This window comes from Schistocerca gregaria, unplaced genomic scaffold, assembly GCF_023897955.1.
Source record: "Schistocerca gregaria isolate iqSchGreg1 unplaced genomic scaffold, iqSchGreg1.2 ptg000182l, whole genome shotgun sequence".
Classification (NCBI taxonomy): domain Eukaryota; kingdom Metazoa; phylum Arthropoda; class Insecta; order Orthoptera; family Acrididae; genus Schistocerca; species Schistocerca gregaria.
In genome coordinates this window covers 241241-262082 of record NW_026061732.1, presented here as the reverse complement: position 1 = coordinate 262082, position 20842 = coordinate 241241, and the positions used below count along the sequence as shown (strand labels likewise).

The 20842-nt window shown below is 46.7% G+C and overlaps 6 protein-coding genes across 9 annotated transcripts; 3 read left to right on the top strand and 3 right to left on the bottom strand.

Moving 5' to 3' along the window:
- The first annotated feature begins 258 nt into the window (after positions 1 to 258).
- On the top strand, positions 259 to 1204 carry LOC126304667 (uncharacterized). The gene is made up of 3 exons (XM_049991838.1): positions 259 to 301; positions 529 to 751; positions 837 to 1204. The coding sequence occupies exons 2-3, from the start codon at positions 532 to 534 to the stop codon at positions 998 to 1000; spliced, it is 384 nt and encodes a 127-aa protein (XP_049847795.1). The 5' UTR covers positions 259 to 301; positions 529 to 531; the 3' UTR covers positions 1001 to 1204.
- Positions 1190 to 2798, bottom strand: LOC126304665 (uncharacterized). The gene is made up of 3 exons (XM_049991836.1): positions 2715 to 2798; positions 1571 to 2629; positions 1190 to 1493 (listed from the first exon to the last, which is right to left on the bottom strand). Exons 1-3 carry the CDS (start codon positions 2794 to 2796, stop codon positions 1240 to 1242), a joined length of 1395 nt encoding a protein of 464 aa, XP_049847793.1. The 5' UTR covers positions 2797 to 2798; the 3' UTR covers positions 1190 to 1239.
- A 1558-nt stretch (positions 2799 to 4356) lies between these two features.
- Positions 4357 to 6118, bottom strand: LOC126304666 (uncharacterized). Its single transcript, XM_049991837.1, has 2 exons — positions 6012 to 6118; positions 4357 to 5825 (listed from the first exon to the last, which is right to left on the bottom strand). Exons 1-2 carry the CDS (start codon positions 6087 to 6089, stop codon positions 4731 to 4733), a joined length of 1173 nt encoding a protein of 390 aa, XP_049847794.1. The 5' UTR covers positions 6090 to 6118; the 3' UTR covers positions 4357 to 4730.
- Positions 6119 to 6478: 360 nt separating this feature from the next.
- LOC126304737 (nuclear pore complex protein Nup205-like) lies at positions 6479 to 13331 on the top strand. Its single transcript, XM_049991911.1, has 2 exons — positions 6479 to 6619; positions 6747 to 13331. Exons 1-2 carry the CDS (start codon positions 6479 to 6481, stop codon positions 13329 to 13331), a joined length of 6726 nt encoding a protein of 2241 aa, XP_049847868.1.
- A 197-nt stretch (positions 13332 to 13528) lies between these two features.
- LOC126304714 (BCAS3 microtubule associated cell migration factor-like) lies at positions 13529 to 20746 on the bottom strand. Of its 4 annotated transcripts, none has more exons than XM_049991889.1 (5): positions 20342 to 20746; positions 16291 to 20256; positions 16058 to 16213; positions 15811 to 15934; positions 13529 to 15689 (listed from the first exon to the last, which is right to left on the bottom strand). In XM_049991889.1, exons 1-2 carry the CDS (start codon positions 20630 to 20632, stop codon positions 19240 to 19242), a joined length of 1308 nt encoding a protein of 435 aa, XP_049847846.1. In that variant the 5' UTR covers positions 20633 to 20746; the 3' UTR covers positions 13529 to 15689; positions 15811 to 15934; positions 16058 to 16213; positions 16291 to 19239. The 4 variants fall into 4 exon arrangements, with proteins under 4 accessions (XP_049847846.1, XP_049847847.1, XP_049847845.1 ...); XM_049991890.1 differs by having other exon boundaries at positions 16058 to 16181; XM_049991888.1 differs by lacking the exon at positions 20342 to 20746 and having other exon boundaries at positions 16291 to 16426.
- Positions 16524 to 19148, top strand: LOC126304713 (general transcription and DNA repair factor IIH helicase subunit XPB-like). Its single transcript, XM_049991886.1, has one exon. The coding sequence runs from the start codon at positions 16524 to 16526 to the stop codon at positions 19146 to 19148; it is 2625 nt and encodes an 874-aa protein (XP_049847843.1).
- Positions 20747 to 20842: the final 96 nt, after the last annotated feature.

Genomic DNA, 20842 nt, shown 5'->3' with positions numbered 1-20842 from the left:
TAGGCTGAGCTGACGAAACTAAAGTTCATTCGGTTGAATTTCGTCTCCACCTTCAATATGATGTGTTTTCGCCACCTCAACTCCAACATAGCCGGGTCTTCAAAACCATGTTTATATGCTTTTATAATAAAAAGGAAGTTGCATATCTATTCGACTGTTATATTTTTTGAAGGTAATATTAAAAACCCCTCAAAGTTTTAGTATTTCATATTTATTAGCCACTGAGTAAGAGTAGTTTTTTTCTATTTTATTCCGGTTAATTAGTATATCCAATAAACGTTGAACTTTATTGTAAATATAGGTAGGTAAGATACACAAAATAATTTGTATGTCTACAACACATTAAATACTGGCTCGAATCGTTATTGTAAAACAACCAAACAAGCCTTTTTATATCAATCCTTTATTCCTGTTTTATCCTCAGTTATTTTTATGCGTTTTTGATAATATATGACTAGGCTATTGAAATTTCTGATAACGAGACTGTTTTACTAAGCACAAATATTGCCTGTCTTGATTTGAGCGCAGCAGATGTCAATCAACGCAAAATTCGGGAATCTGGCGTCTAGCTCCAATGAGAATACACGAAAGTTTAAAATCGAGCACCGGCCTGCTCAAAATGCAAGGAATACCATCAAAGTTCAAGACCGTAGCAGTCAAAACAGACAAGGAGATATGAAAAACAACTACGCTTCTAGTCAAAAAAGAGATGGCGCTCGTAGAGATTGGCCTCAGAGATATCGTCAATCACGTACGGTAAATTTTCTTTTACTAGCCATTTGACTTTGTAAGCATGTAAGAAGTAAAAATGATAGGATCTGACATTTCATAAACAGGCCACTACTCAAGACCTCGAGTTACACGTGAGACATTGGATAACGAACTAGACGAATACTTCTCAAAGAACCCCAAAGTCGCAGAAGAAAAATTGAATGAAGAGCTCGATTATTATATGTCTCAGCGCAATGAAAAAGATACAAGTTCAGTCCAACCTTCATAGCAAAGATAGAAGGAGTGATATTGCCAGTACTAAATGTTCGGCACTCTTGTCACATACAACATAATATACACACGTTATCATGAGTAAATCCAGAAGCTTGCCATGAACAATAAGAGTAGTGTGTAACGCGCGTCTAAGTAATCTTAAAAAAATGATTGTTAAGGCGAATGGCAAAAACAGCTTACTGAGTTGAAGTATATATGATTGAAAAGAAACTTTAATATTTACTATACAATGCTTCAGCTGACTTGTTCATGCAAAAATATTCTGTGTTTAATTATCTCCAATAAGGGCAATGATGTTTTATGAATGGTATTAATCTCTACTTCTAGTGCATCTATCGCATCTACGTCTATGCATATATATGCATGTGCTAGCCTAGCAGTTAAATCTAGCAGTTTCCATTTTTCATGAGAGATGTTTTGTTTACGACCGAAACCATCAGCCTCTTCGTCAATTATAGATAGCAATTTTTGAATGCGAATCAGGTCATCTGCGTTATGAAATTAACCATTAGTCAGGAGGCGTTCGAAATTTTCAAATTGTATATAAAAGGCTAAAATAACTAACCTGATAGAATAGCAAGCTCTAATAACTCAATCAGAATATTCAAGTTGGCTTCACTGCCGATGTTGCCTCTATCCAAGCAAATTGCTTCCTCTAAGCACTGTATTTGAAGAATGGTTTGACCGACATGGGCATAGAGCAAGGCGAGGGTGTTCAAGTTTTTAATAACTTTTGCGGATTCCCCAAATAACGAACGCAATTGATATGCAAGTTCATATAGAACGATGCTAGCATAGTCGAGCTCGGTCTCACTTAAAAGTCCCGCTATTTCCTCGAGCACAATAGCGACTTGATAATCAAGCTTGTCCTCTCTTAAGTCAGATCGATTCTTCAAATTAGCCAAACGAAAAACTGAATCTAGCCTTATAACCATAGCACGACATTGATGTTGAGTGTTCAAAAAATCAGGGAGGGTTTCTTCGTTTCGAATTTTATCTGTTAAAGCGTCCAAAATATTTTGCGGAAATATACATGCGATTGCATCTAGGAGTAATTTAGCTGAGAACTTCTTGTTGAAGGGCCTCAAAATTCTAGAAAGATAAAGCCTGGCTTTGAAAAGGAAAATGAGCCTGCGAATAAGATCTTCTATTTGCGGAGCGACAAAAAATGTGTTCTCCTTGTTGCATTCATTTGGAAAGTGCAGCACAGAATCAGACTGTTTGGTTTGGTGGGATGAGGTAATATGAGATGATAGTGTGTGTAAACATATATCATCACTAAAAAATGTTGGGTTAGTAATATAGCTCAGAGATCTAGTGAGCAAAGCACGTTGAATTTCGATAGCCTTATTGTAACATTCACTAGCTTTGCGAAGCATAAAGGCATTAGCATAATTTTTTCCCGCCTGTGCGAATAGTCTACATGATTTTTCCGGTTGAGTTTGCATTAAATTGTTTGCGTCAAGAAATGTTTTGTCAATCTGCGTCAACGGTATAGCGCTGGGGTTTTTCTCGAAAGGAGGAGGAAGTGCTATCGGGAGTTGATGCTTTTTGTGCTGGGTATTTTTTCTATCTTCACCTAAGTTGGCACCAGAAAATGGCTCAACCGCGATTTTACCATATTCTAATTATATATGTGTGATATGTTGCGATAGAGTTAAAAGATCTCTAAATACAAAATAATACGCGGTTGTTATTCATAGACATACTTTGATATAAACGGTCGGTATTCAGGCTACTTGGAACACAAGAATTATTGATGCAGGAGCTATCCCTGAATTTGATAGACATTAGCTGGCAGAATCCAAAAAAATATTTTAAAACGTTTAAAATTTAAATCTGATATTATCTTCATTTTTCTGAACTATCCCCTTCTAGACATGAGTACCTCTATCTGTTCATGGCTGTATAGAGGCTAGAAGATGCCGCTACATAGCTGGGGGAGTAAGTAAATTTGCGCTGAGTATATTTATTTGCATCCGAGCTTGTCTACACGGCACATCTATCCGATCTGGTACATTTCTAAATTTATGTTTACCCAAAAAGCCTAGAATCTATACCGGTCATCGCTCTCTAGTTAGTTTTCTGTTTATAACTTGAAAACACGCTTAAAATTGATAACACCAAGGTACGATTATGCAAATATATAATTTTTAAACTGAGCTACCAATGATGACAATAAAATGTACATTCTGACACCGCTAAATTTAGGTGTCTGAGATAACAGACACCAATGACAAAAAAAAAACTCTGAATATGGCTATTTTATTAGTCTCTGCCATCTCTCTATATTATTTGAAGATAACGCTAACTCAATCTTTTCTTAAAACTTAACATGGTAAAATCATTGTATAAAGGGATCTGGACAGTCACTTGCATAATCGGCAAAAAGTGTGGCTAGTTTTGAGCCCTCTAATTCAAATTTACAATTTTCAATTATAGACATAGACCGACCACCTATCTCGTTATTTTTGAGCATACAGTTCCCACATTTAAGCATCCACAGTTTTAGAGAGGAGAAAATGAAAGATACAGGCGTTGTCATAAAGGTCGCTTCTGTTGTCAGAGAAGATTATACTAAGGTGATAGATTATTTTTGAAGGTAGAATATTTAATGCAATTACAGTACAAAATAATGTCTCAAATAGCCTGCTTGTTGTTACGTTGTTGTGTATAGATATGTGTTTTAACGAGATGAACCGAAAATGAGCAATTGGTAGAAAAGAGGCTTTTAGGTTGTTTCATAGCTGTATTTTTTAAAATTTTAGGGGATATATATCGAATGTGAATATATTCATATTTCTTTGACCGAATGTCGGATTAGTTATGTCGGCTTACGCCAGGATGAACAAAACGGCTCCGATTCGCTTTTTGATTATAGTATTCAAAGGTTAAAAGATCATATCAATTTCATGCAATGCAGTAAATTTCCCAAATTTATCGAGAGGCTGGATCTGCCTGCAAAGCTATAGCGGGTTCATTTGAAAAAAGTAGTTAAATGGTCGTGTCATCTCCCTATTGGGAAGCAGCCATACTTTAATCGATCTGGCTGAAACGCCTTTATAGGTCTAGATTTAAAATATCGTTAATTGGGCAAGATTGTACAAGATGTCGTCTGCCATCGTCACAGAAATTTGGCACAAGTCAAATTTGTGTGAAATAATAGCGTGAGAAGTATTTGGTTGAAGCACGTGATGGATGCTACGTTTTTCTTTAGTGCACCATAGACTAGATGTGTATGCGGTGTCAGTAGTCAGGATTGAGTGTTGATATTTGTGGTCTCGATCTATTTAAGAGAATTCTGTGGAACAAATTTGAAAAATAAAGAAAATGATCCTTGAAATCAAAGTGCAGCAAGATCAGTAGGGGAGTGTCCTTCTTAATCCATAACCAATGAAACACTTCAGACGTTAGTTATGTGTATTTGATAGCTGGTACCCGAAAGTGCTTTCATAGTTTAAAGTTGTATCAGAACGCGTACATGCTTTTTTTGAATATCCAGTAACCGAATTCGTACATAGACTGGCTTTTCCGACTATTTAGTATGGTGTTTAATTTATATAGTCCACGAGTCAACAAGTGCCTGTCAAAGTGTAATTGATATGATTTTTTTATGAAAAGGAATACATGGTTTAAAAAAGCCTGGAGAGGCAATCAAATATACTGTGGTCAAGAGCAATAAACAAGAGACTTCGGAAAATGAATTACAAATCAGGTGTGCATTATTAATCCATTGTAAGTTTTAGTTGTTGAAAAGCAGTATTCCGCTCTTCGATCAATTCTTTGGTTGTTATATCAATCTTCTCCTTCCAAAGTTGATTTGTTTTCAATCCTCTTACAATTTCAAACTGACCATTTCCTGGGCATCTAACAGGATATGAAAACACCAGTCCTTTTGGTATTCCATAACTTTCATCGCTCAAAACAGCCATGGATACCCATTCATCCGTAGTGGTTCCACAAATCCAATCTCTCATGTGATCACATATAGCGCGAGCTGCTGACATAGCACTGGACATTCCTCTTGCAGAAATGACAGCTGCACCCCTGTTTTGAATCATTCTGATAAACTCTCCATCCAGATAAAAATCAGAACACAGCACCTCGCGGACGGAATGTACATCGAATTGGTGGCTGTCTGCGGAATAGGTCGCATGGCTCACATCTGGATATTGAGTGAGGCTATGATTCCCCCAAATTATCGTATTGCGTACATGCTTAGGGTCTACAAATTGGTTGAGCTTTTTGGTGAGAAGACCAGCCAAATGGGACCGGCAGCGGTTCATGTCTAAACGAGTAAGTGCAGAAAAGTTTTTTCGAGGTATAGAGGGTGCGCATGCTGCAACAATACAACAGTTCGTATTAGCTGGGTTTCCAACAACAAGGATTCGGACATTCCTAGAAGCATATTTTTCCAATGCATTTCCTTGTTCTTTAAAAACAGCGGCATTTTTTGTTATCAAATCTTTTCTTTCCATGCTTTTTCCACGAGGCATCGAGCCAACCAAAAGGGCGATGCTTACATCTCGGAAAGCTACACTTATATCGCTCGTCGCAATAACTTGATGTACAAGAGAATAAGCGCAATCTTCTAGTTCCATGACAACTCCGCGAAGTGCTTCCATGGCATGCTCAGTTTCTAAGAGTTGAAGGATGACTGGCTGAGAAGGGCCGAACATTTGACCAGACGCAATCAATGAAAGCAAATTGTATCCAATCTGACCTGCTGCACCAGTTACTAAAACTCGAATTGGGGGAAAGATGAGACTGCTGGCGTTCATGCTGGCAGAAACGTTGTTGAACGCGCATGTATTCTTGTGCTATTTTGCAGAACACAATTAGAAAAAACCTGTCAAACAGAGTTTCCAGTACGAAGCAATATTCTGTCCAAGTAAGCTTTTCAGCTCGAGGACGTGCTTCTCCAAATGCATTCATTAAAAGCAAGAGGATGAGAAATTGAGGTGCAGAAAAAACGCGAGAAAGCACGAGGAAACTGTAGGGCGTACTTCTGTCTCAAGGCCAGAGGGAAAGAATTGGTAGCGAAGGCGGGCCAGGCGATTCTGGGTACAAGAAGAAGAGGTCATGCTTAGCTGAAAAGTGTAGTAAGTCAAACCAAAGTAGAAATAAAATTAATTTCGGCCTCTTTATATATGAATGTTGTAACGGCAGCGTTTGTTTTCAACATCTAGTTCTCGATGACAGCAGATCGGCTTAATAGATAACGGGACATGGAAATGGACTGAATGGAAAACAAGGCTATTACCTGGTTCGAGGGAGGGCGTGCTTTTCAGGCGCTTTAGCATCATCGTCCTTATGCGAAAAGGGACAAACTCCGCCGACAAATAAAAACTTTTAATAAATTGAATAGCGTGTGTGGCAAGCAACTGTGACACAAATTTTTTTTTTATCCACAACCGCCTTGCCCTTCATACCTCTTCTCTGCCTCGCTAAGGCTATCCTTTGAATTTGCTGCATGGATTCTAAGATCACATCAGCAGATCTACTACACACGATTTCTTCTTGTCTGCATCACACAAGTCCTGAGTCCTCACGCAACTTGCAGATTCTTCTGAGACAACACCACTCGACGTTTTTGGATCCCTTATATAAGCAGGTAGGTGGCCTATATTTCTGGGGAAAAAGCAATAAAATACGCGAATTAAACCTGTTCGGAACGATGTTGATACACGTCGCTTTTAAACTTCGTTTTTATTGACCCAAGGACTAATACCACGTTCTAGCCATGTAGTCCAGACGACAGAAAGACGGTGTTATCGAGGGAGTTTGAAATTCATGGGACAAGGCGTAGACTATCAGAAGATTTCTCGCGCCGAGCCATAATGCTATCAGACAACTTGCAGCTGAATGAAATCTCATGCGTACAGCTGCTTTGGCGCGCTTGCGAAACTCAGCAGCGCCATATTGGCACGACGATACAGGAGATCGCCGAGTATATTTTTTACAAAGAAAGGTTGTCGGTTTTGCTTTCTCTCTTGATGTTGTTCGGCGCTAGAAACAACGCCTCGATTGATTCAGACGTCTCAAGCCTGGTGAACAAGTTCACGGACGAACTGCTGTCGGAGGGACTAGTCAAGAAGTTGATTGAACTGATACGCGAGCGAGCGTCACTAGAAGAAGAAGAGGCGGCCCAGTTGGGCAATGACACATTGACTCTAAACACACCGAGCGAACCTAGTTCTAACGAGAAGTGGATTTACAAGCGCAAAGAGCGGCAATGTCTGACCGAGATTCTGCTCTACATCGCTTATCAAACTACGATACAATCTGAAGATATACTGCTTATTCTGGATCTGGCTAGAGAAGTGTCTATCAGATGTGGGAACTCGTGGATTGTACAGATAGCGGAAAACAGCAACATGGCGCACTCACTCTTACAGGTTAATTACTGCTTGTTGGCAGTGCTCGTTTGCGTCTTGGACGTTTGTTCTGAGCACGATTTGGTCAATCCGAAAACAGGCGAGAGGAGGTCCAATAGCTTTTTAGAGAACCAAGATTTTGTCAATTTTAACAAAAAACTTTTAAGCAAATGGAAGGCGGACGGTCATGCCCCGGAATCGCACCAATATTTGATACAGCCCATCATCGTAATGTCTTGGGCCTTATTTCTGAAGAAGCATGCCACGAGGAGGTACCAGGGAGGCTTTCGAGCTATGGAGGCGTACGCTTCGAGCGACGCCGAATCTTCCGTTCTGAATTCGCTTTTGAAGGAGGACTACATCGATTCGCTGGTGACGAGGGCCATTGGCGAAAACTTTAGCGAGGCGCTGACGAAAATCATCGAGCACCCTATATTTTCCGGAGATAAGGACAAGCACGTCTATTTAGAAATTTTTGATGAGTTGATTCGCTCGTTCTTGGACGTTTTCAGCGGAAAGGTCAGAGAAATCAAGAACGAAGAGGAGGAAGGGCTTCGCTCTCAGGAGGCCTACCTGCAATACAACGTGGGTCCCAAGCCAATGTCGGTTCCCAGATATTTTGGGCAATTTTTGAAGCTGATTTCAGCGTTGTACGACGAGCAGCCGTCTTTGGCGATTCGGTTTTGGGACAAGACAAATTATCCAAACTTGTCTCAGTTTGTGCGCATGTCTGCGGACAACCTGTTCGAGGCGAATTTCGTGGCCTACATGAGCATGCTGTGTTCGTTGGCGTCCGGGGAATACTGCGCGCAGATGGCCTTTTGCTTTTTGGAAGACTCTTCCAGAAAATACATCAATTGGAATCACTTTTTTCGAGCGCTCGACAAGTATTTTTTGGAATATCAGGAACCAGCGTATGAGGGATCCGGATACTACGACCACAGAAGATACGTCGGGCAAACGGGCGCGTCGAGGACTATCAGACCGGAAGAAGTCGGAGCGCTGGAAGCCATATTGAAGATGATGCAGAAGGTGTTAAAGTGGAGCGCCCAAGTTCGAAAAATAATTTTGGACAACCCGGAGTGGCGCGTTTTGCAAGTTCTCTTCCAGCTGTTGACCTGCCCTATTGATCCGGGGCTGAAGGCGCACCTCATCCGGACTATTACGCAGTTCGCCCGAGACGCAAACGTTCAACCGCGTATTTGGCAGTATATGAACGCGCTCCAAATCCTGCCCTCAAACAGCATCACGTCGTCGCCGCTCAACGAAAACTTATACAACCAAAGGACGAATACGGCCGTGAAGCCGGGAAGCGTGTTCGGTTCCAAGAACACAACGCTCATAGGCAGCATCCGGTTTGAGCTTCTGGAAATCGAATCGGAAAGGAAAGAATATCCTTACACAATTGCGTTTCTAGACCTTCTCAACATGCTGTTGACGGATCACTATTACGGTAACCACGACACGCTGGCGGACATCGACCTCTGGTCGTACGTCGATTTCGTGATTCACGACGTGTTTGAGAGGTTTAATCAGCGAGGGTACAAGGACCTCAAGGACCAATGGAGCATGGCGCGCCCGTCTCTCCGAATCTTGCTGGCGGTCCTTCGGGACGCGGTAAATCTTTTTTGCTTCGAAGAATTCGGCGAAATGAAGAGGAAGAGTGTGACGGGCGGCCACATCGAGACCACGAATTTGGAGCCCCACCACCACAGTTCGACGTTCAATCCGGAGATTCGATACGGCGTCACTTGCCTTCGTCTTTTCGGCTATTTTCTTCAAAAGTCCTCTCTTTTGAAAAAGCTAATTACCATTATCGTCTACGGCCACGAACACCTCGCCAATAGGGTGTTTGCCGGGTCGGGCACGGACTTCGAGGCGTCCATTCGCTACTGCCTGCTAATTATAGAAACAGTTTTGTTGTACCAGGACTACTTTCTCGCGCCAAACGTCTCTTCGCAGCTATCGGCCGGGCTTGACCAGAAGCCGGAAGACGGCAACCAGGTTCTGTTCGAGCGCATTGACGAGACGCAGCGGGTCATGCTGACGCCCCTGCACGAGCTACTCTTGAGCGAGCTCAGTGGGATTTCCGCGATCGCCATGTACATTGCCTATCCGCACGACGAGACCATCAGCAGGCTGTCGGTCTCCATTATTCACCTGCTGTCTCGTCCGACTTCCATGTCGTCGAAGCTCGTCCGAGTGATCACGAGGCAGGGCATCTTGACCAACTGGATCGCCGGATACGTTGAAAAGTTGGAACAGGAAGACCGGTCCTACGAGGACGAACTCGCTCAGGTGGAAATCGAGAACAGAGGCGCGCACGCGGACGACAAGTACTACTGGACCAAGAATGCGCCGCCCGTGCGTGAGGCGATCTTGAACATGCTGTTGGAGTGCGCGACGCAGCCAGCGCCGAACCTGACACAGCTGCTGATTGGGATTTCGCCCACGGAAATCATTAGTTGTCGAAACGCCTCGAACAAAGTCAAGGTGAGCGGCATAGGTCACTCTCTGTCTCACAGTGGTGCGTGGACGACTTCGCAGAGCAGCTTGAAATCGACTTCCGAGCCAAATGGCATTTCCATTCTGGAAGTGCTCGTGCGGTTGGTGGACCAGCAGCACTCAGCGACGACATCTCCGAAGTTGGCCTGTCTGGTCCAGCAGTTGATATACACGTTGCTGAAGCAGTCGTCCACGCAATTTCGAGTCACGCGATTTTTGAGGTCGCAGCAGCAGGACTTCTTTTATCGACAGCTGGCGGCCACCAACACGTCCTCCATGCCAGGCCGCACTTCGGTGGAGCAGAATTTGGAGGAGAGTCAGACTCTGCTGACCATGCTGATGGAACAGAGGGGATGGATGCTGAAATCGGTTGCCTTAGAGTTGCACACAACCCACGGCACGCAGCGCTCGTATACAATGCGGCTGTTGAACGTTTTGTACTCGCAGCATCTGGGGGGCGTCGACTCGTCGGCGAAAGAGAGCGAAGAGGGCGAAAGTTACAGTCGCGCCGAGTGGCAGAACGATTTGTGTGAGAACTTAATAGAGCAAGAGAGAATGAAGATGCACGAATTTTTGGATCCTCTGGGACTGTCCATATCTGAGCCAGAGCTGACCATCGAGGGCTTTTTTTATTACAAGGAAATTCCCGCGAACGCGTCCGGCGGCGGAATGGGGGCGGGTTCGGCGGCGCTGAATTTGAACGTGTTGACGGAGCTAGACGAACGCAGGTTTCCCAAAATTAACATGCAGGGATTGAAGGCGCAGCTGGCGGCGCACCAAGCAAGGCTGGAGTCTTTGTACGCGCTGACGGCGGATCAGTGCGAAGAGATGGCGAGGGAAAAGGAGGTCATTCTCCAACGCGCGACAGCGTGGAACCGCTTTTACCAGATGTTGGGGGCGCAGTTTCACCTTTTTGAGGGCTGGCAGCAGGTGTTGGAAGTGACCTTGCTCGAGTGCGGTCACTTACTGGGAGACCAGGTCAAAGAGGTGATGGTGTTCGAAATTATCGAGGCGGTTCTGAGCCATTTCAACAGCAGGTCTGACGTTCACTTGCAGATTCGCTGGCCGCTGAGTTCGTGTATTTTGCTGTTGATGACAGAGCTGAGGCAAGTGCATACGTTGAACCCCCTGGTTTGGGCGGCGGCAAACGAGAAAAGCTCGAAGACCGTGGACTTGGAAACGATAGCCGGTCCGACGACAGAGCCCGCCTATTCGTCAGTGAGCAAAGCCGGGGGAAAGGGGAATGTAGCGGACTACGAGCGCGTACATTTTGAAAGGCTGAACGGCGGCGCGGGGCCGGTGCGAAACGGGCTGGCAGACATGAGCTTCTCCTTGGCGACAGGAGAGGAGATGTATCACTCGGTCATATCGGTTCATCAAATGCTGACGATATTTCGCGCGTTGACAACTGCCACGTTGAAGCAAGGAAATACTTGCGATATTCGGTACAATTTGTACGGTGCATTGTTGCATTATTTTCAGTTCACATTGAGAGCGACGACCTGGCTGTCTAGCCACGCAATGTTGGAGACGTCTCCGATAGCCGGTGACGCGGAGGAGTTGGCGTCGATCAAGATGCACGCTCAGATTTTGCAAAGAGAACGCCAGCTCTATTCTAGAACTGTCAAGCACCTACACACCGTGATAGACGCACTACTGGAAGTCATTGCAACGGACGCAAGTGACGCCCCCGCGCTGCACAAGTCCGTGGCCTACGCGACGTTGGACGCATTGGCGAGGTATGAGCATGGGTGGGCGGGCCAATCCAGTTACCAGGAACTGAAGCAGGGGCTATCGAGGTCGAAGGCCGGCGGAATCAAGTGGATTTTGCACTTGACCCAGCGAGGGTTTCTGAGGTACTTTTTGGAAGCGATTATTTTGGAAGACGACCAGGCTCTAAAACAAATTTTGACGTCTTCGGCAATATCCATGAGCGCGCTGTACGTGTTCGAAAGCAAAATGTCGATGTTGCTGAGCATATCGTCCACGCCAACTGGCGCGACGACGTTGATCGACTTAGGGCTCTTGCAAGTGCTACGGGACTTTCAGTGCATAGACCAACGACCGGATGGATACCAACAGCTTCTAGAAACTGAAAAGCAGAGAGCACGGTTGTACCAGACGAAGGAAGAAGGAAATTGCCTGCCGGAAATGATGGAGCCGAACAAGTCCGTCTATTCGATTCACGAAGAAATTCTGATGCCAGTTTTGAGGCTTTTAGTGGCGGTTTTAACTCAGCTGCCTAGAAATTCAAATATTGTCTCGCAAGTTATTCAATGGCTAGACACACACTCAGAGCTCGTCACGGAACTCTTGAGAGACCAGAGATTGGTACCGACTGCCCAATCGCTCCAACAACTTACGCTGATCACTGGCATCTTCTACCACCTGTCACCTCATCGCTCGTTGATCAGCCAGCGTCTGCAAGCGTACTCCAAATACCAGCAGCTCCTCCTGATGCTTCTGGTCAAGTACATAGGGCCCAGCCACTCAAACGAAGAGCTCAAAGAAGATGCCTCCACACCTCGCGTACGCTGGAAACAGCTCAAAAACGAGGAATTCGATCTTTTGTGTTCAGATTGGATCAAATTATTAAGAAACCTGATCGGCATCTGCCGACGCCTGTCCATATGTTCCTTGTCTACCTCTGAATCATACGATCAATGGAACACTTGGCTACACACTGGACAGTCTATTGTCCTCAGTATGCACCACCCGACTGCTGTTCTCTTCTCGCCATCTATCACCGCTACGTCGTCTCTCTCTCCGTCCAGCTGGCCCATGCCCGCCAGCCCGCACCCCTCTGCCTCTCTCCCCATAGAGCAACCCGTTTCCAGAGACCACCCACCTCTCTTCGTCCTGATCCTTCACCTGAAAGCGTGTCTGAATCAAATTCAGGCCGCGCGCAAAGAAATCGCCTCAGTCCGCTCGAAACTCGATAACGCCTCTCAACTGAAAAGCGAAGAGCTGCTGGAAATCATTCACGCGTCTTCCTCCACCGTCTGCTCGCTGGGCATCACCGACCAAGAACTCATCAACACGGCCACTGACCACTACCCCCTGTTTCAGCTCCAACAAATCACCCAATACCTATTGGGGCTCAAACAGGTCCAGCAACAATCTAAAATCTCGCTTCTGTACCACATTATCGAGAACGCCCTCCTGATCTTATGGAAACACCTGACGCACTATTTGCATTGTCACAACGAAGAACAAGTCAAAGAGACGGCCGGCAGCCCATACAAAATGCACCAAACGCCCGTAGGACAAGACATGCTCATCAACAAAATAACTTTCGACAAAAAGCAACTGCTCAGGGAGGCCACTTCATCACTCGATACGCTGTTCCATGGACTAGAAAAACTGCCCGTCCTAGCGGAAAGAAAAACACATATCATACCTATTTGCATTCGAAGACTGAAAGATACCCTCAAAATGCACTAAAGAAGCTTGTCTCACTTGAAAGCGAAGATTTTACATAAAAAAAAACACAGAATAAAATCTAGCTCCTTTGCGCTGCCAGAACGGACTCATCGCCCGCGTTCAATTGCTGGAAGAAAAAAAACCTAGGCACAACTGCGCCTACTCAGCAGTCTAGCTTTGATATCAATAGGAATATACAACGGCGTTGTAAGCGGGCGTATTCCCAATGTGCGAAAAAAAGTCACATATTAACAGCTGTATCAGAGAAAAAGTACATGGGAGACGATCGAACTACAACGTCGACAGGAGAAATGTGATCACTTCTTATCTTGCTTTTTTGTTTGAATTGGCTACTGCTGACTTGGCATTGTTCGACGACCGCCTTTTCAATAGGTTTGCCTTTGTGCAATTCAGAGATTGAGAATCCGAGTTCGAGTTAGCGGCCTTATTGACACCGTTGTTTTCGGTGCCGTAGTCGCCGTCGTTGGTAGCATGACGATTGTTATGACTGTCTGTATTATCATCTTCGCATTTGTGGTCACCACTGGAATTGCTGCTGTTGCCAGCTACGCCGAAGAATTGATCAATTAAAAAATTTTCTTCTGACGCTTCGGAAGAGTTGGTGTCAGTGTAGTCGGAATAGGCGCCACTGTTAGACGAAGAATTTCCGGAACGAGTGCCACTGGCGCGATAGCCACTGTCCTTCGGCTCAGAACTAAGATTCACGTTCAAAAGGTCTTTGCTAGCCGTCTTAAGCGTGGTATGGAAATCTGCGTCGTTCTGGGAACAACACTGGTTTTGAACTAGCTTTTTTTCCAAATTTGATCGTACCTCTAGTTGACGCTTAGGCGTCTCTGTATAGATACTGTCACACCTCCACTTGGTCGACTTGTCCATATCCTTGGGCCAAGTAGGGGGAACAACGTAAGCAAACAGCGAAAACATGTCGCTTCGCCACCAAAATTCACCGTCTTTAGCGTGAGTGATCATTTCGACGTTAGAAAGAATTGATTCTACGTCGTACGGCGGATGGGCGCCGTCAAGATCGCCGTCTACGGCGTGAGGAGAGGCAGGCCTGAAGAGGTAGTCCACGTTGAAAGACTCCGGCGAGCCCAACGTTCGAGTCAAATCCCAACGAAGTTTGGGATAGACATCCCCGACCAAAACGGAAGAGACGGACGAATCGCGGCGCAGGTGCAAATCCCGCCTGATGAGACCTCCGTCTGCGTGAAAGGTAAAGCAACCGTAGTCACAGTGAACGTTCTCGCCATCCTCGTCGCTGGTCACAGACTGATTAGGAAGAGCAGAAATTTTCGAAATCCCAGCAAAGACGTCATTGCTGACTGTATTCGAGTGAATCGTCGCGAGCTTGACGGGTCGAAACGTCTTTTGGTGACCCTTCACCCTTTCTAATCCCGTCTTCTTGCTAGACAAATGAGAATTCGCATCCGCCTCGCCACCCTCCGGAAGGATAGGAAAAATGTGCGTAGTCCCCTTGGGCTTGGATGTGAAAGCCAGCAGAGTTGAATTTTCATTAAACGTCACGTGCGTAATATCCCCCAATGTGGTTCCGCGCTCTAAAGTGTACAGAGGAATTGGCTGGCTCATCGGGTTCTGAATAAAAGTGCACGCGCTCCACAACTTGACGTTCTGTCCACCGTCAGGAGCTGTCACCAACAAAAGACCGGAAGCGTCAAAGTCCATCATAGAAATTTTCTTGTGGCCAGCCTGCCATAAAGCGATGGTACAAAACGACTCCACTTCGACGATTTCAACCATGCCGGGAACCGAATCATTTTGAGAAACACTAGGCGGCGAAAACCCACTTACATAAACGCTGCGCAGGGAATGCAACATCTTGGAACCTGCGTAAACCGCCTCCTTCATAGAATAGTTCGCCATTCCCAACATTTCTTGCTTGCTCCAAATGTTGTTGTCTTCCTTGCGACTCATCTCCGCCTTCCTCTCCCCTGACACGGAACTCTCGCTGCCCCGAGTGTATAACCCCTTCCTCGCCGTCCTGGTCTGAAAAGCTAGCCAGTGCCCCCCCAGCGCGAACGCGGGTCCAGAAAGCGGGTTATGATCCTTCCAGCACGCGATTTGATTTATGAGCTCCAATGTGCACGAATTCAGCAAGTACAACATCGAATCGCACGTTCCAACTATCACGACGTAGCGGTTCGAGCGCACGTCCGTAATTGAATTGGGAAACTCGAGGGGATGCATCCACGTGTTGTTCCTAAGACCGAGCAGCGACAAAATTTTGGACGGGTTCTTGGTCGTGCCAACGCAAGACACCGCGGCCAAGAGCGGGCGGTTGTCGGCATAGGGATCGGACTCAGTCTGGTCTCTATATCCAGGATCGGGCAGCTCAATCGCCTGTCCCACATTCCGTTCAAATGCGGGCGTGTGACGACATTTCAAAAAAACCTGTCAACGCTCTCTCTTGAATACCGCTCAAACGCACACACACACATCTGCATTATGCTAGCCAGCGCACCCTTATAAACTTCACACATTTCCATTGCTTCGACGCAATCTCGGTTATCGTCGAACCCTTGTTCGCACTCACGTCCCACACCTGAAACCCGTTGTTGTATCCTACCAAGAGGCACGGAATGCAACTGAAGGTTGACGGCCGGTGTCACGATACATCCTATCAGCTCTTCTGAAGAAACTCAGAAAAAAGGTACATTCTCGCTCTTGCGTCCAGGTCCTTCGTGAACAAGAGAGCGACGGAGACGCACATATCATATGAAAAGCTTACATCTTGAAAACAGGCGAACGTGATGACGTCTTTGAGTTTGGCCTTTTCAGTCGACTTTTCCCAAATCCAATCGTTGACTCCTTCTATAATACCTGCTGCCTTGTCTATAACTCTTGTCAGTGGGTTTTCGCTTCTCCTGACGACGCCAGCGGTTAGAAAAGGTCGATGCACTCTGTTTCTCGACACAGAAGGGGGGGGCGAACGCATCGTTACCTCGACAGTAGAACGGGCTCTGCTACCTTGACGAGCCCCGAAGAGGCTTTTTGCATGCTTTTGAACGAGGCGAAAACGGGAGACAGAATGGTTGGGTCGCTCGGCTGCAGCGGGAGCTAGTTAGAAGAGCAGAGACAAATGTGCACGAAATAAGTTTTTGCAGCGCGAAATTTTGCAGTTCTCTAATTTTCGAACAACTTTCGCGACACATATTCTTAAGGGCGTTGCGACACATGCCCTATCACGTCGTGACTCGTTCCGCTGGAAGGTCGAAGCCTTTGCACGGACCGCCGTCCCAGGACGCGGTCCGGCCGCTCGGAGAGCTCGACGACGGGGTGGGCGAAGAGGAGGAGGGCGCTGCGTCCCCTCCGACGTCAGTGGACAGTCCGCGTGGCCGGAAGAAGAGCCGAAAGGCCAGGCGTTTGGGCGACGCCGAAGAGCTCGACGAGGAGTTCACTCTTGAACAAACGTCAGACGAGTCGAGTTTGAGGCGTCGGTGCAAGAAGAAGGCAGCCAAACTTCCGGTTCGAGGCGCCGAACGCGCTTTGGCGAAGACGAGGTCGGCGTTGTTTCCGGAAGAGCGGCCGCAGCGTTCTGAGGAATTAAAGGAACAAAAGTCGGAATTGAATCAGAAAAAATTTCTTAAGAGACTCAGAGTTGATAGCGAGCCGCAGGACGCGCCAGAGCAGACGCCTGACTCGGACGAGGACGGAGAGCACGAGATAGACTACATAGATTTCTCGAGCAAGCTCTGCTTGAAGGGCGACCACGAGAAGAGAGCTCTGTGGGTGTGCCCGGATCGAAGAATATACATGGAAACGTTTTCTCCGCTCTACAAGCAGGCTTATGATTTTCTGATAGCTGTGGCGCACCCGCTCGCGCGGACGCGAATGATGCACCAATACGTCCTCAACCACGGGTCCCTGTACGCTGCGGTGTCGGTGGGACTGGACACGGGTACGATCTTGCGCCAGTTGGACCACCTGTCCAAGGTGGACATTCCGGAGGTGGTTGTGGAGTTTATCAAGGTATGCACGGATCGGTTCGGAAAGGTGAGGTCGCTGCTGATAAAAAATCGACACTTCGTCCACAGTCAAGACAGAGAGCTGCTGCAACGACTCAGAGAGGACGAGACGATCGACACGGTCGCCCTTTCTCAAGTCGAAGAGAGCGCCGAGCAAAAGACGGAACAGGAATTCGACTTTTCGGGCGAAGATCTGAACATTCAGCTCGACCAGTTCGCTCTGGAAGCCGCGGCCGATGACAGGGAGCAAACTCTCACGACGTACTCTTTTGAAGTCGACAGCTCTCAGTACGAGACGGTGAAGCGCAGGTTCATCGAGCTGGACTACCCTCTTCTTGAGGAGTACGACTTTTCGAAGGACACGGTCAACGAGACCATTCAAATTTCGCTCAAGACGACCACCACTCTGCGACCTTACCAAAAAAAATGCCTGGCAAAAATGTTCGCGTGCGGCAGAGTCAAAAGCGGAATCATATCGCTCGCGTGCGGAGCAGGGAAGTCGCTGGTGGGCGTCGCGACGTGCTGCGTCATCAAAAAAAAAACGCTCTTACTGTGCACGTCGACCATGTCCGTTCAGCAATGGAAATACCAGTTTTTGCTCTGGAGCAACATCAATCACCACCAAGTGGTCGACTTCGTCTCCGGGGGCAAAACTCGAATAGCCTGCGAGGAAGACCTCGGCTCCATCCTCCTCACGACGTACAGCATGCTCTCCCACAGCACGAAGCGCTCGGACTATTCGAGCTTCGTCGTCAAGCTGATCGAGAAGCAGGAATGGGGACTGGTCATCTTGGACGAAGTCCACGTCGTCCCGGCCAACACCTTTCGCTCGGTCATCTCAAAAGTCAAGTCGCACTGCAAACTGGGACTGAGCGCGACCCTCATCCGTGAGGACGACATGATCGACCACCTTCTGTACCTCATCGGCCCCAAGCTGTACGAGGCCAACTGGCTCGACCTCTGCAAAGCCGGACACATCGCCAACGTGTGCTGCGCCGAGGTCCCGTGTCCAATGACGCCGGAATTCTTCAAAAAGTACCTTCTTGCGGAACCCAGGCAAGGCAGGGTGCTCTACACCATGAATCCGAACAAGCTGAGAACGTGCGAATACCTGATCCGAATCCACGAAGCGGAAAACGATAAAATTCTCGTATTCAGCGACAACATCCTGGTGCTCAAAACCTACGCCGCAGCCCTCGGAAAACCGTGCATTTATGGAGGAACCACCAACTCAGACAGAATGCGACTCTTATCGGCGTTTCAGTACAACCTCAACGCCAAAACGCTGTTCATCTCCAAAATCGGCGACAACTCAATCGACCTGCCCGAAGCGACCGTCATCATCCAAATCAGCTCACACTACGGATCTCGCAGGCAAGAAGCCCAGCGCCTCGGAAGGATACTCCGCCCAAAGTCCAGAAAGGTCAGCGGAAGAGCCTTCGACGCCTTCTTCTACTCCCTGGTATCCCAGGACACCAAGGAAATGTACTACTCGGCCAAGCGCCAGCAATTCCTGATCGAACAGGGCTACATATTCAAGATGTTCAAGCCCATGTGCCACAAGAGCAGCATCACTGTCGCCAGCACGAAAGAAGCTCAACTCGCGCTGTTGAGAAAGGTGCTCGCGGCCGACGTCAAGTCTCTGAGAGAAATAGACGACGAGTACGCAGAGCAAGAAACAACGCTCCTCATGAGCCAAATGCCAGAAAACGTAGAACACGCAATAGACATAATTCCGCAAATAGAGTATTCCTACACGCGCATGGAAACCGGCACAAACACTCTAAGCGGTGCAACCGGAATAGAATACGACGAAATACAAGAGCCACTGTAGAGGAGAGCATTTCGGAACAAAGGCAGAATTTTGTGACTCCTCTTGTACATACACATATGCATAAACTCCCTCTTTTATAAAGACGTCCGAATCATCTAATAAAAAAATTTTTTTGGCAGATATACTCGAAGCACTGCAAAAGGGCCTTGCTCTCTTTCTCGATCTGCGGAGTAATCCAACTTTCCAAAATCTTCCTCGACGGAGGCGCGCATTTTTGGTCTAACAGACCAGCTCTCTTTTTCGAACGTCTAGGCGCCGTTTCGAGCATTTCCGCCTTCTGTCCACACGAGCACTGAGCTCCGTTCGAGCATTTGCCTCTCTTTGTTCGCCTGCAAACTGAATCGCCGCGTCTGCCCTGCAAATCCGAATCGCCCTGCTCGTCTGAGACAGAATTCTCGGAATCGAGGCAATTCTGCTCCAAACTAGCATCTTGAGTCTCGGACTGTTGAGCTTGACGCTCCAGCGCCAACTGTTTCGCCACCTTCGGGAACCGCTTTCGACGCTCTTGTATGTACCTTTCGATTTCCTCTGGAGTTTCCAAATTTAACACATTTCGTTCGTGTAAGATTTCGTGGTGTTTCACAAGTGCAGGAACTGCTCTGTAAGTGCAGTTCTCATATCCACAGCCGACGTGCCGTGCTAAATGCCTCTGAAATTTGTCGGCTTGGCTGAAATTCTTCTCGCACGACTCGCAAAAAAAAGGGTTTGTACGACTTTTTACACTTGACAGCTCCCTTGGCTCGTGGAGAGAAACCGTCTTTCCCTCTCTGCCTCTGAAGCCCCTCTGCTCTAAATTACCTGTTCGCGTGTTTCTAAACACGTAGTGCGAACTGTCTGGGGGAGGAAGTTGTGATGGCAAGATAAAATGAGGGCCATAAACTTGCTTGAAATGAGTATTTGCATGACAGTCAGAATGCTCTCCACATATTTCAGACTCGTGAGGCGATGAAACAATGTCGCCTTCAGCCTGTGTCACCTCTACCGAAGCTTTTAAGCCATCAGTAGAGCCCGTGTTCAGTAACGACTCGGATCCTCGCTCACCTTCAGGGCAAACCGCTGTCAGAGACGGCGACGCAGTAGAAACAACTCCAGGAAGAACTTCTGACGTCTTCGGACCGAGCATCGTTAGTTCAACCGGTTATCGTAACGTTTTTCATCGTTGCTGCGCAGAACGAAAAGCTAGACAAACGAACCATTTGTGACGCCGTCGGTGAAAACACAAAAACGTCGTTCAACTTTGAGAACTGAACAATGTCCGCCTCCGATCGCAAGTCTGTTTCGGAATTCGATGGTGACTGAATCACTATATTACGCTGCTTTTTTCCCACGAAATCCCCTAGTGAATCATAGTCAATTTGCCCTATTTCTTTTTTCTTGTGCAACTTGGTCTGTTTTACATTCTGAGAAACATTACCATCCACCTTCTTCGGCAATGGTCTAGTCTTCAAGCCCCCATATTCCAGGACAAGGTCACTTAAATTCATATATCACCAACTTATGGACCCGCCACAAGAATACTGGCTCTTAAAATCGCGCAATAGTGCAAAAAAAAAAAAGAGAATGAATCATGATAAGAGCAATCCAGACAACTGTAAAGAAAACGCAAAACTGGTGTCTACAAACTAAAAGATGACCTAGGTATATTCACTACTGCTATAGATGCTGGATCTTCCCTGTAAATGTATGGAAAAAAG